The sequence below is a fragment of the Lathyrus oleraceus genome, chromosome 5 (genome assembly GCF_024323335.1).
Source record: "Lathyrus oleraceus cultivar Zhongwan6 chromosome 5, CAAS_Psat_ZW6_1.0, whole genome shotgun sequence".
NCBI classification, from domain to species: domain Eukaryota; kingdom Viridiplantae; phylum Streptophyta; class Magnoliopsida; order Fabales; family Fabaceae; genus Lathyrus; species Lathyrus oleraceus.
The window spans coordinates 600975186-600990042 of NC_066583.1; the positions used below are offsets into that span (position 1 = coordinate 600975186).

Consider the following 14857-nt stretch of genomic DNA (forward strand, 5'->3'; position numbering starts at 1 on the left):
AGATTGAGCTGATCTCTCCGGGCGCCCTTTTTCTTTTTTGTGTGTGTTGTTTGACAGTTGCTAGGCTCGAGTGCCTGACTCCTTAGCAATGTGTTGTCTGTTTGTTTGAGTGTGTGCTTGACAGTTATAGGCCCGAGTCCCCGACTCCCTATTAACTTGTTGTGTTGTTGTGTGCTTGGAAGCCGATGTAAGTCCATCGAGTGGCAGTTAGGTTCCAGTGTGCGTGTGTTTGGTTCGGATGCTGATGTAAGTCCAGTGATTGGCATTCAGGCTCCATGTTTGCCTTCTTGAGTGCGTTTTGGTTCGGATGCTGATGTAAGCCCAGTGATTGGCATTCGGGCTCCACGTTTGCCTCTGCCTGTTTTGGTTTGTGTGCTTGTCAGCCGAGCTACGAATGCTCTGATTCTTCTCTCGTCCGATAAGATACGTATGCATAGGATGCGATATCCTAGCGAGCATGTGTCGTTTCCCCAGTCCGAACTACTTCGACTCTGATGTCTATGCCTGATAGACTAAGTAGGCCCAGGATGCGATATCCTGCCGAGTCAGTTTCAGTCTGTTTCCTTGTGTCTCTTTCAGCCAGTGTGTGTGAGTATTTGAGCAGCGTTTAGCAACCAATTTTCCTTCCTTTTGTGCGTGGATCCCGTAGAGTACTACGGATGCGTAGGGGTGCTAATACCTTCCCTTCGCATAACCGACTCCCGAACCCATTCTCTTTGGTCGCGAGACCATGTCTTTTCCCAGGTTTACTCTGAGCGTTTCCTTTCCCTCTTTTGGGATAAATAACGCACGGTGGCGGCTCTGTTGTGTCTTGTTTCCCCGCCGGTTTTTCGCGTGATGCGACAATGACAAGTCAAGCTAGATGATCTTGATAGTATATCACTCAACTGGTGGATACAAGTTGTTTGACCCACTAAACAAGCAAGTTTATCAACAAGGATATGGTTATAAACAAGCTTAAGGAATGAGAAACGGCTAAAAAACATCAAAAAGGATTCGATGTGAATTCTAAGTGATGAACCAACTAGTGAAGCTGACAGAGAAGTTTGTCAAGAATAAATCATAGGTCAAACAGGCACAAGCAAGCCTCAAATAGGCCTGCAAGGTTGCATGAATGTGTGATAACACCAAATGATCTGGTAGATGATGAAGGTGAGCTAGTACATTATGCCTTCTATGCAGATATTGAACCAATCAATGTAGTTGAGGCATTAGAGCACTCAAAGTAGATGCACGTTATGGTGGAAGAGTTTAAATCCATAGAAGATAACAAAACCTGGTCACTAGTTGAAATTCCACAAGGTAAGAAGGAAATTTAGGTGAAATGGATGTACAAGGTGAAATTGAGTCTAAAGGGAGAAATGACTATACACAAGCCAATACTTGTAACAAAGGGATTTCTGTAGAAAGAAGGATGTGAAATAACTAGGTTGGTTGCTGGTATAGCAAACATGAATAACTGGTCCATGTGTCAGATGGATGTGAAATATGCATTATTGAATGACCCTCTGGATGAAGAGGTTTATGTAGCATAACTCGTTGGTTTTGTGAAGTAATGTCATGAAGGAAAAGTATACATGATTCATAAATCCCTGTAAGGACTCAAGCAAGCTCCAATGGCTTAGTATAACAAGATAGCTAACATTCTAAGGAAGAAAGAGTTTATAAAGTGCAATAATAAACATGGTGTGTATGTCATAAGAAGTAGGAGTGAGCTTCTTAAACTTTATCTTTATGTAGATGACATGTTGATAACAAGCAGTTGCAAGAAGGAGATCAAAGATTTCAAACATGACTTAAGCAAGGAGTTTGAAATGTATAACTTGGTAAATATATCATACTTTATTAGTATTGAATTCTACAATAGTAGTAGAGGCTTGGTGATGCATCAAAGAAGATATGCAGGTGAAATACTCAAAAGAACTGAGATGGAAGAATGCAATACAACTTCGATACCAACTGAAATAATATTGTAATTGATGAAAGATTAGATCGAAGATGGCGTCGATCCCTTACAATACAAAAGACTTATTGGATCATTAAGTTATCTCTATCATATAAGTCTTGACTTAGCATATAGTGTAGGCATGATAAGTAGATTCATGCAGAAGGCAAATATATCTCATCTTGCAGCCACCAAGAGGATACTAAGGTACCTCAGAGGAATACTAGATTATAGAATTTTGTTTCCTGTAGCAGATGAAGGAAAATAATGAAAACTTATGGGATACACTGACTCTAGTTAGTGTGGTGATGCTAAAGATGGAAAATCCACAATTGGTACATGTTCATGTTAGGCGATGCACCATCTGCTTGGAGTTTAAGAAAGTAACTTGTTGTAGCATTATCATCATGTGAGGTTGGATACATAACTTCCTCTTTATGTCCATGCCAAGCAACATGGATGGTGAATTTGATCGAAGAAATTACAAGGAAGAATCATTGAGCAATGATCATGAAGATCGATAACATGTCTGCGATCAACCTGGCGAAAAAATAGATATCACATCAAATTGAGATTCCATATATAAGATAACAAGTAGCGAATGGAAATTTGAGCCTGGAAGACTGCAAATTAAAAAATCAAATTGTAGACATAAAGACGAAGGTTGTGCAAGTCGAATTGTTCAATAGATTGAGAACAATGATGAATGCAGATAACTCAGGCACAAGGAATTAGATGGTGCATTAAATATGTAATCCTTTGCATTAAGTAATATTGTATTCAATAACATAGAAGGATGTATGAAGTTTTTGAAGAATTTTACTTTGACAGAAGTCTAAGAATGTGTATTTTCAACATAGTTGAATCAGCTAGATTCGACAGAGTTGGACTTAGTTTTGTTTCGTGTAACAACTTGTAAGACCCTAATTTTGACCCTAAGATCCCTAATGGCATCATATCATTTTGCTCATTACATTTTGCCTCAAGGATCATAGCATGTGTGGCTCCTTACCCTTGGGTTGGGACTTGTGTGAGTTGGTTTGAGACCACCAAGCATGCTTGAATTGTATATTATTTGCTTTTCTTATTTTGTTTACTAACCAAAAGCACAAAAATATGTCACTAACCTCTTTTGTTTTGAAGCTCAAGCAATCATGAGATCCCCTGCTCCTAGGAGGCTCTTATGCTCAATGAAGTGGCTAGATGAAGATGAGAACAAGCATGACAATGGTTCCTAAAGTTCCTAATCGTCATATATGTCTCCCAAGTATCTCAATTTGAAATTTTGATCAAGATAAACCGAAGGGCTTGAGGATTGTTTCCCAAGGAAACCCTAATTCAACTATGCATTAACTGTGCCTTGCCCATGAAACAACCTCAACATATGATCAAATAAAGTCAAGGGAAGTTCTTTCGTTAATTATCTTATGCATATATAAGCCTATGTGAGTATCCTAAATCATTCCCAAGGACCTGACTTCCTTATTTTTTATGATTTTGAGGTGAGACCAATTGAATTTGAAAGCTTATGATTTATAATTAAAATGTTATGTTGGAAAAAATTTCATAATCCTAAAATAAACACATGTGATAATACAAAACATTATAGGTCACTTTGGACCAAAACCATTGAATCTTGAAAATGTCCAACTTCAAGTGCCCATAACTTTCTCAACAAAAATACAAATGATGTAAAATTTAAGTCCAAATTTATCATATTGAAAAGATATACAACTTTGATGTTGAAGGTTTTTCCATTTGAGGCTTGCATCATTGAGACAGAAGGCTTGAAGTTGGTCACTTTTAGGAAAAAATTTCAAAGGAAACTTATACATGTTTTGTACCTCCAACTTTAAGGTCAGTTTACATAAATTTCCAAACTCCAAATGGATTTTTTCCCAACATATCTTTTGTTCCTTATGTCAATACCTTTCCAACCATTACGCACATGCCTATGTTTGGATTTTCTATGTGTGACTTTCGAAGAGGTGAATATTTATGTCCAATTATGCATTTCACTTTGAATCTTCATGCACAAGCAAACACAGGGCCAATTGCACGTCCATTTCACTTCAGAATGATATCATCTTGCAAATTTATTCAATCTTGGGCCTCACATGCGCTTGTACAGGCCCATGCATGGAGGACCCAAAGCTTCATGCACACGAGTATTTTCCCTCATTGCGTGTAGCTCAGCTATAAATACAATGCCATGCTCATTCAAAAATCAACCTCAAGGCAACCTGAAACTCTGCTGAAGTGAAAACCTAACCATACTCAAAGGAATTCCAATTTTTATTTCTCAAATTCAAGCTTGAATTTCAACAAAATCAGTTGATCTTCAAGTCTTATTCCTTAGCCTTGCATTCATATCACATCTCAAGATCAAATTGGAGGCAAAAGCTTGGAGGAATCGTGCTAATCAAAGTTGCACTTCAAAGGTTTATCATCTAACTATTTTGATCTGAATCTCATCATATAATGTGAATTGCTTGTATTCAAATGGTTTTCTGAAGTCCTCGAGCAAGAGGCAGGCTAGTGGTGGTCTTGATTTCATGTTTTTAAGCATTTCAGTTTGCATACCTGGATTTTCAAGCTCAGATTTCTCACTTGATAGAGATCTTGAGGACAATCCAAGGTTACAGGGGTGATGTACATCACCCTAACTTAATTTTGGTACCTGACTCGTGCATTTTGGTTGAGGTTCAAAAACCTGCAACTGGTGGCCGGAATCAGTTGGTCCACCGGAGAAGATGGTGGTTTCCACCACCATCCCCACGTGGTTGAACCTAGGCCCTTGGATGAGGCTCACACGATCTAATCTTGGCCATGCATTCAGTTGACTTATTTTAATTCATTTTGTTTCGCGTTTGACTTATGACCATGATACTCCAGCGCTTCTGTGCCATTGGATGTGTCCACGTCATTTAATGAATTCCATCCAACGCTCCTTGTTTTTTCATATTTTCTATTTCTGTTTTATTTTCTTTTAATTCCATTTATTTTTAAAAATTCATAACTATTTTATTTGGAGTCACAAAAATATGAGACCAATGGCAAAAAATTTCTTGAAAAATCTAGTTTCATAATCTGATTTTTAATTATTTTTGTGATTCAATTTAATATTTTTTGTGAATTATTTTGTTTTTAATAGTTTTTAATTCATTTTAATTACTTTTTGATATCCAAAAATTCCAAAAATATTTTCTTAACACATATGGATCATGATGAATCAATGAAAAATAGTCTCATCAATTTCTTAATTGATTTGAGATTCATTTGACATTTTAATTCATAATGTGTTATTCTTCTTTGTTTTTAATTGTTTTAAAATAGTTTCTGTTTTCAAAAATGTTGATAAAATTTGTCAAACCTTGTTTTACCATGTTAGACCTATGATGATTCAATTGGATTTGTTGAAGTTGATTTAAATTGAATTTGAGGTTTGACCATATTTTGACCATTTTAATTTTGCATTTATTTTAATTTCAAAAATACCAAAAAAGATGTTTGACTTGGTTGACCTCTAATCTTCATTTCCCTTCTGTTTTACATTGGTTGATGATGATTTGATTCATATTTGATCATTGTGTTTTGATTATGTCATTTGAATTCTCCTTTATCCATTTCCTTTCATCTGCATCTTCTTCTTCTTTTTATTTTGGGCAATGAGTTAATGATTTGTGGTTGGTCTTGACATATGAGAGGTTTAACCTTCTTTGATCCAAATCAAACTCAACTTGATCAAAGATCAAGTGAGTTGCTTTGTGTCCAAGATAGGTTGCTTATTGGTCAAGCAAAAAACCTAAAATCCATACAAGGCTTTCCTTCTTTTCTTTTGGCATGGCAAGTTGTAGGAGCTTGGCTTACTAGTCATGATCTCTAACTTGTGTTTCTTTTGGCATGGCAAGTTGTAGTAGTTTTAATGTGACTACTGCATTAGTCCACTTACGATTGCTTAACATATCGCTAAATTGTCTTATGACACACTAACATTAACCACTAATTACTAACTTTAATTTGAGCATTTAGTTCTTGCAATTTACTTTAATGCAATTTAATTTCTTGCTCATTTATTCATATTGCTTTTTCCTTTTGCTCACTTGAGCTCATATTTTATGTTTATGCCATTTTCCTTTTGCTCATTTGAGCATATTATTGTATATAAATATATTGTTGTCTTGTGATTGTTTTGTCTTTGTTTGTGTGAACCCAATGCAAAAAGGAGAAAGGACTTAGAATTAGGACCTTACATATGCTTAAAGGAGTTCAAGAGCAACTAGGCCTCATGCCTTTAGAATGCTAAACTTGTTGAAGAGCAACTAGGCCTCATGCCTTTAGAATGCTAAAACTGAAAATTTGACTTCAAAGGACCCCTAATCTAAACTCATTATTTGTCCATTTCTTATTGTGTTATGAACTTTTTGATGTTTGCTCTTGTGTGATAGGGATTCCATCTTGAGATAGTAAGAAGGACCATTGTCATGAGTAGCCAAGTTAAGAGAGACAAGCCAAATGGAGATCCTAGGAGCTTGAATATAATATTTGATTGATTGCTTGAGTTATTTACTAAGTCCAAAGGAAAGGAGCATATTGAATCATCTTTATGATTTCAAGAAAAGGCACTCCAAGGGTTTTATCTCTTCTCTTATCTTTGCATGTTTAGGATTAGCCCTTCTCTTCTTCTCCTCACTCTAACCCAAGCCAAACTCATTTTGTGCAAACTTTGACTTTGTTTCAAATTAGAATCCTAGACCTTATGTCTTTGATTTTTCAAACTCTTTTCATTAAATACTTATTTTGAATGAATCTTAAGTCAACTTTGACCTTATTTTGTGAATACTTCTAACTTGTAAATATAACTCACTTCAAGTTGTTTTTGTGGTTCCAATGGCCACCTTTTGTTAAATTTTTTTCATAAACATTAGCCATAGGTTTGAGTTATCATAGTGGTTGATGTAAACCTCACCTTATCCTTAGTGATTGGACTATAAGTCTTCCATACTTATTATAGGGTTAACCCCTCACTAGTATGTTGAAGCCCTCCTCACATGGTGGATTGTTGGTTTAGGTTGAGTTTTCACCCTTTGATAAAAAAAGACCTTAAGGCTTTTGATAAAATCAATTCACCAATCTTTTGAGATTTTTACCCCGAACTACGAGGTTTTGATCCTACCTTTGCGATGGTACGTAGGCAATGGGTTTATCCATTCAAACAATAAAATTGTAAATATGTATATTCTTTTCTCATCTCCCCAATCATGTTTGCACAAATATTTTCACAAATGCCAACCTACAATACACATTTTGCAAAAAGGGCTCCCTTAGAGTACTAAGGATGTTTTGGGTGCTTAAAACCTTCCCATTTCATAACCAACCCCCTTACCTAGATCTCTGACATTTTTATTAGTTTTTGATTTGATAAAACTTCTTACTTGGTTTTTGTTCGCTTTCTAACCTTTCCTTTGGATAAATAGAAGTGCGGTGGCGACTCAAATTGTATGCTTACTTTTGATTTAGTCAATAAGTCATAAGGTAACGAATACCCCGCTACACAACTGAGTTAGTTATTTTGATATTACTTGGCATGAAAGTAATCTCACTATAAATAAAAACAAACTCATCACCCTGAAAACACCTTTTGCAATACAATTCACTGCAATTGCACAATGCAATACAATATTCTTCTTCATCCAAAATATTGTATTCTCTTACACCTGGATTTATATTTTCTTTTCATCTCTTCAAATATAAGTGAAAAGTAGAATCATACTGCGACCAAGATGTGATTGATTCACTCAATTAAAAGCTGAAGAACAAGAGACACGATCAATTAGAAAGATTGATTCTGGTTTGTCATACCCTAAATTTTGCCCATGTAAAGTCATTCATCTTGATATTTTCATCTGCATATCACTTTGCATTATGACCATTTCATTTGGTCATGAAATCCCGTTTTTCATGCATGGGTCAAAATAAAGATTAAAGTTAATCCTTATTTTAGAGGTTCATTTTTGACAAGTTCATATCATCTCATACATTTGCTATTGCATTTCATTCATACATTATTGAAGTGGGGAATTCCTTTAATCATGATAGTTGCCATCAAGATAAAAGTTTGCATTTTAGATCTTTGGTTTGCTTTCAATCATATTCCATGTTCATACATTTATTCATCCATGCATATTTCTGCTTTAAATTTAGAATGTCTCCAGTGGCACACATCCACTCTTTTTTATGGGCCCAATCATTCAAAGAGTAATGTTAAAATTTTATGGGCCCTATCATCCGTTTCATGTAGTTCATTGAAGTTTTAGTTTTGGTTTGAGATTGGTTCCATATTAGGCTTTATTTCAGTTAGTTTTTTGTACAACTTTGGCTATAATTTAAGTAGAATCAAACAAGGAGGATGAGGACAGGGTTTTTTAAGGTTGTAGGTGGCGGTGATAAGTTGGTCGCAATGACTAGAGTAACAGAGGAAGTTGATGGTTCGAGAGAGAAGGACGAGGGATATAAGAGAGATCTGTTAATTGGGAATGGAAAGAAACTAGGTTTTGGGCTTGTTATTAGGGTTTGAATCGGGCCAGACTTGACTTGGGCTCCCCTTCAGCGTGACGTTTGTTTGGGCCTCTCTTCATATGCTCGGGCCCTTTTCCTTTTCATGTTACTTCCAACGCGTATTTGGGGCGCTACAACTCCAGATTTTTTTTTATAAAAATTATTTATTTGCAAAAGGAACAAATATTTTATAATGAAAAAAAGAAGAGTATAATAACAAAATATTTTCTTTTTCAGTTTTCAAATAAAAAAAAGTAGGAGATTAAAAAAATAAATTAGGTGTATAGCTTAGATTTTTATTTTGTCAAATTGTTTTCAAAAGAGACTAAAAATATTTTCTTGATTAGATTTTAGGTATTATCTTTTGTGTGCTTATTTATGTGAATATGTATGCTTGATCATTCCACTCTTTAGTCGTTTGTTTAGACCATCTTGATTGTTAACAAAATAAAAAGTGAGCATACAATAAAATCAATCCTTTTTCCAATGAGATTTAAAACCTTGATCAATATCAATGAATTTTTCATTTAAATAAAAAACAAAAAACACTTGGTCAACACCAAGTCTCCAACATGCAACTGCAAATCCATTTCAAAATCAATCAGTTTTGCCACCCATGTCACTATCAATCATTTTTAATCCATTCACAATATAGATAAAACACTTGATCCAACGTCAAGTCTTTTTCACAAAATTTCTAAAAATGACTAATAAACAACTTTGACTGTTTCAAAATTGAAAGAAAAAGACTACCTGAGTGAAAAGTTCAGTCATAGTCGTAAGTGTTAGACCCAAATTGTAAGAGCTTACAAGTCATAAACACTTGTCTTTCGCTAAAAATTTCAAATGCGTCTCTCTTTCTTAATAAATTGGAAGAACAAGACTACATGTGTGTAAGATCCAGTCATAGTCCCAAATACTAGGCCCAAGTTGTTAGAGCTTGCAAGTCATAAGTGTTTGTCTTCGCTTCAAAACACTTATAAATTTTCAAACTCTTTCATAACAAAATTGGAAGAAAAAACTACATTGGTGAAAGTTCTAGTCATAGTCCCGAGTATTGAACCCAAGTTATAAGAGCTTGAAAGTCGTAAATCCTCGTCTTCATAACTAAAAAGATATCCAAAACATTCAAAACCATTTTTCCCAAAATATTCAAACCATTTTTCCTCTTGCCCCCCCCATTCCATAATCTTTTTTAAACAAAAGATGTTTTCGTCTCGAGATGATGCAAAATAATGGTTCATCCACGATCGTGTGAGTTAAGATAAGTGATATTTTCTCGTGAATATTGATATGTAGAAATACATTCAATGTGATGCAAATGCCGACTCTTCACCTGTTTTGGATAAGTAATATTTTTTGTCGATTGCGACAAAATAGTTTTTGGTAAAATCGACCAACAAACAAACATTTTCTACCCAGAACTACGTAACCGTGAGTTCTCCATCGCACTTGGAGATACATAGGAGCGTGATCAAAGTCTCGTCAGACACCCTAATAAAAGATAAACCTTTTGGTCATATTCCTTTTCCTTTTTAATAACTCAAGAAGCCAAACATCTTTAAGTAAACACTAACACTCACAACTAACTAAATGATTTCCATTGAGTACAACATATGTGATGAGTGTTAATATCCCCCCTACGTAATCGACTCCATAACCCCAATATCATGTTAGTATTCTAAAGTAGCCGTGCGTGAATAAAGTTGAAGATAAGAAGGCGTCCTTTAACTTTTGAATGGAAAGTCATAAGGTGTTCAAGTAAGTCTTAATAGCCAATCAAAATTTATTGTATTTATTTTTGTATCATTATGTTGATATACATATTATTTGTTAAAATATATACTTTGCATTCTACTTATTATGTTATTTGTATATGACATAATAAAGTCATTAGAATAATTAATTTGCTTAATGATCTATTAAGTATGATTTTATAATGAGATCTCATTAAAGATTAAGATGTTATTCTTAAAATATTTGTAATTAAACTTTACACTTAAATAAGACAACAATAGTGCATATAAACTATTGTGTGAATAAACGGAAGACGGTGCTTCACAAATCATGAATATAAAATATGAAATTTTCATATATATAAATATTAAGAGGAATATTTATAAGAGATTAATTACTATGCATCGTTAGTATAAAAATATTTACACTGTCGATTCATCATCATCACCCGTTTAGATTATTTTATAAATTTTTAAAATAAAAGTCAAACATATTTTAATATTCAACGTCTAGGATTAACTGAGGTTGTAAAATCGTTTTACACTATCAATGTATTTCAATTAAATTCTATTTATAATTAATTGATCAACCATAAAAATACTACTTAATATGTTATATAAATATGATGAATTATTTTCATAGTGGTGTATACCATCTTTGAGTAAACCTAATTTAGATAATTTATTTTATTTATATTGGAGTGATGTAATTGTGGCTTCAAAATACTATTAAGAATCTCATAATATAAGATTCATGAAGTCTTCATAATTACCAGAATTTAAATAGAAAATAACAATAATAATTTTGATACAATCAAGTATATTTAATTATAAAAATATTAATTGAAAAATCACAAAATATTTTTGTATTCAAATACAGTAATACTCATATACATTTAAAATATAATAATAAATTTCTAAAATAAAATAAAATAAAGTAAAGTGAAAAATTAATAATAATCCTAATATTGTACTAGTATTCATATGTTTACGGGATCTTAATTTTGTATTCATATTATTAATTATATATTTATAAAATAATATTTATATGTATTTGACATATAAATACAGCATCCACCAAAAACATATAATATCACATAGGAGTGTTGATCCGCACAAGCGAAACATAAAAAAAATTGACCTTTAAATTTAGTTATCGACGTTCAATGTTATCTTGCACACAATACACGGATCTCAAATTAAGACCATTGATTAAATTGAATCCAACGATGAACATCATAGCGCAAAACTTAATTTCCTCTCTCCTCTAGCTCCCACTCGCTCCGATACATATACTCCGATCTCCTTATGTATTTCCCACTCAAATTTCAAATCCTAATCTTTAAATTTCCTTCTGTTCGTCAAATTTTCTCGCGAAAATGTCAGGGCGTGGAAAGGGTGGTAAGGGACTAGGAAAGGGAGGTGCAAAGAGGCATAGGAAGGTTCTCCGCGATAACATCCAAGGCATCACAAAACCAGCTATTCGCAGATTGGCAAGAAGAGGCGGTGTTAAGAGAATCAGTGGTTTGATCTATGAGGAAACCAGAGGAGTTCTCAAGATCTTCTTGGAAAACGTGATTCGCGATGCTGTTACTTACACTGAGCATGCGAGGAGGAAGACTGTTACCGCCATGGATGTTGTCTATGCTCTCAAGAGGCAGGGAAGAACTTTATACGGATTCGGTGGTTGATGAAGAAGCTTTCCTTTGATAATTTTATTAGATTTAGACATGTTATTGGAGTCTGTGATTGTAATATGAAATCAAAGCATACTCAATTTACGTCGGTTGAAATTGAAATCTAATGAAATCAAGTTTTTATTTATTTATTGTGATCTGTGATTCTGGTTTATCTTTTTGTTAGTCCTGTTTGCATCAAATTTTGAGTTTTTCATTACATTAACTTGTTATGAATCCTATATATTATTAATTGATCCAGCTTAAACTCATCTGTTCTGTTTCAGCAAATAATAACGATTTGCTAGTCTTCTACCAACTTGTGAGTTTTTGTTTAGAAATCTTGTTTTTAGATCTAAAAGTCGGTCAAGTTGTAAGCAGTAGGTGAATTTTAGTGATGGTTTATCCCGTTGTTGCAAAAAATATAAGCAACAAGTAGTTTATTTTTGATAATGTGGTTCTCTTGAGCAATGTGAGTTTTTATCAGGCATGTCAACTTTAGACAATGTGATAGTGGCATAAAAAATTAGCTTTAGTGTAGGATAAGAGGCAAGAAAGGAATGACAACATTGAAAGTGGATGGTAGGAAAATGTATGATATAATTGTGAGAAATTATTCCTTCCATGTCAAACATTTCTTGCATGGTCTAAGACAGGAGATCCACTCTTCCATTGACATGTTAGTTACAAACTTTTAAAAAAAAAATTGTATTTCAAAATATGACATGATGTTTATGCTATGTTCAAGATCATCTTTAATAACAATGGGGAGGTTTGCTGATCGCATCCTTAGCAAGCAAAGCTAACAACAACTCAACAAAGCAATTTGATTTACATGGCAAATCCAGTTTGAAACCTATTTTATTTCGGAATTAGAAATAGATTGAGTTGCGAAGGGTGCAGAGTAGAGTTTCTAATATATGAGTCTATATGCAAGAGTAGAGGGTATTTAAATTGTATTTGAAATTTGTTAACTGAAATTGTGTTATTCTCTATTCAAAGGGGGAGAATAACGATTTCGCTATCTTTTAAACGTGAAGTGCGAATGACCGTTGAATTGCGCTGATCCCTTATAGGAAGGTATAAAATAGTCTTGTGGTAAGGATGTAATCAAATAACTTGACTATCCGATGATGATCCCCAAATAGAAGTTATTTCAAGTCTAATCTTAAATAAACTCAAACAAGTTGATTTAACGAGCTCACCAAATTAAAAATATATTTTTTATTAAGATTATAAAAATGTTAATAATTAATAAATTTAATATAATATGTTAAAAAAAGGTCTCAGGCCGGGCGATCCAATTTCCCCATTATTTTTCGTGATATTAATGGAATACATGAAAAGATGATTGAAGAATCATAATTTCAGCTTTCTTCCAAAATTTGATAAGATAGGAATAACAAATATTTGTTTTGCAGATGACCTCATCCTCTTTTCTAGAGAGGGGATGAAATATCAATGAAGGCAAATCCCATAAAATATAAGGTTTATTTTGGTGGGGTGCATGATCAAGTGCAACAAAGTATTGTGGAAACTACAAAGTTCTGAAATGGAACATTGCCATTTAAATACTTAGGAGTTCCCCTATATATTCGTAAATTGAACATTCATCACAACCGGTCTCTGATGGATAAAATTGTAGCTAGTATTAAATATTGAACTGCTAAGTTGTTGAGTTATGCCGACAAAACGCAATTGATCAAAAGTGTGATATTTGCTATCACCACTTATTGGATGTAAGCTTTCCCGCTCCCAAACAAAGTTATTAACCCAATTGAATCTATATGTAGAAACTTTCTTTGGAGCGACACAAAGGAAATTAGCAAGAAAACACCGCTATCGTGGGATAGAGTGTGTAATTCTAAGGCAGTAGGAGAGCTTAACATCATATCATTAAGGGAATGTAAAAGAAAACTCACGGGTTGGACAAATGAAAAGAAAACGCTCATTCAAGAAACGAAGAAAAAAGATTGGAAACGAAAAATCTTAAAATATTGGTGGAGGAGACAATCTATAGCCTTTGGAGAACTAGAAATGATCATACACTCTCCAAAGCAAATAGATACTATCCTAACTAGCAACATTATCCATGCTATAGTGACTAGGTGCACAATGCATAGGAAGCTCAATATTCGTGTAAATGCTCCTACACTAAGCATTAACTGGTTTTTTTTGGAATATGTTTAGATTTTTTTCCCGGATCCATTAGGATCGGAGGTGTTCATTATTTTGGAAATGAAAATTTTTACTTTTAGAAAAAAAATAATTAATACTACAAAATGAGAATAATCTATTATAGTTAAATAAATGAAATAATAAAAATAAAGAAACTAAACAAATTGATAAATATATTAAAAAAATAAAGATTCTCAAATAATAAATTAACACAATATATCATATTAATAAAAGTAAATAAGTATAAAAATTATACATGCAGTTCGATTAAGTAAAGATTGATTTTGAAAAATTAATATGAAATCTAATCCGAACCCAACAGTTTTTACAAAATAACAATCTAACATATCCAATAATCAAATTAAAATTAAACACTAGTGGACTCTGATAAAATTAATATCCCATTGTATAATCAGACTATTTAACATTAGTGGGCTCTAATAAATTTTATTCATATTTAGTTATGGAAATTTTTACACCATACCCACGTTTATCCCTATACCCCAATAGTTTTACAAATATTCCAAATTTATCGTTGTAAATTTTCTTTTAACTTTTTAACTTTTTACTATTAAGTCATATCAGTAAAAAATTATTGTTGCGAAGCTTACGATGCTAAACGAATAACTTAAGATAAAGAAATATGGTATTTTTTAATCAAAAATCGGAAAACTTAAATGGATGATATCCGATTTTTGAATTCATCACACCAAATAACTTGTTGGTTAGTTATCCGGTTCGCATTATTTAATCCAGAAGCTTCA

The 14857-nt window shown here is 33.3% G+C and overlaps 1 protein-coding gene across 1 annotated transcript; it reads left to right on the plus strand.

The window, feature by feature from the left end:
* Positions 1–11440: 11440 nt before the first annotated feature.
* On the plus strand, positions 11441–12067 carry LOC127086882 (histone H4). Its single transcript, XM_051027703.1, has one exon. The coding sequence runs from the start codon at positions 11619–11621 to the stop codon at positions 11928–11930; it is 312 nt and encodes a 103-aa protein (XP_050883660.1). The 5' UTR covers positions 11441–11618; the 3' UTR covers positions 11931–12067.
* The last annotated feature ends 2790 nt before the right edge of the window (positions 12068–14857 follow it).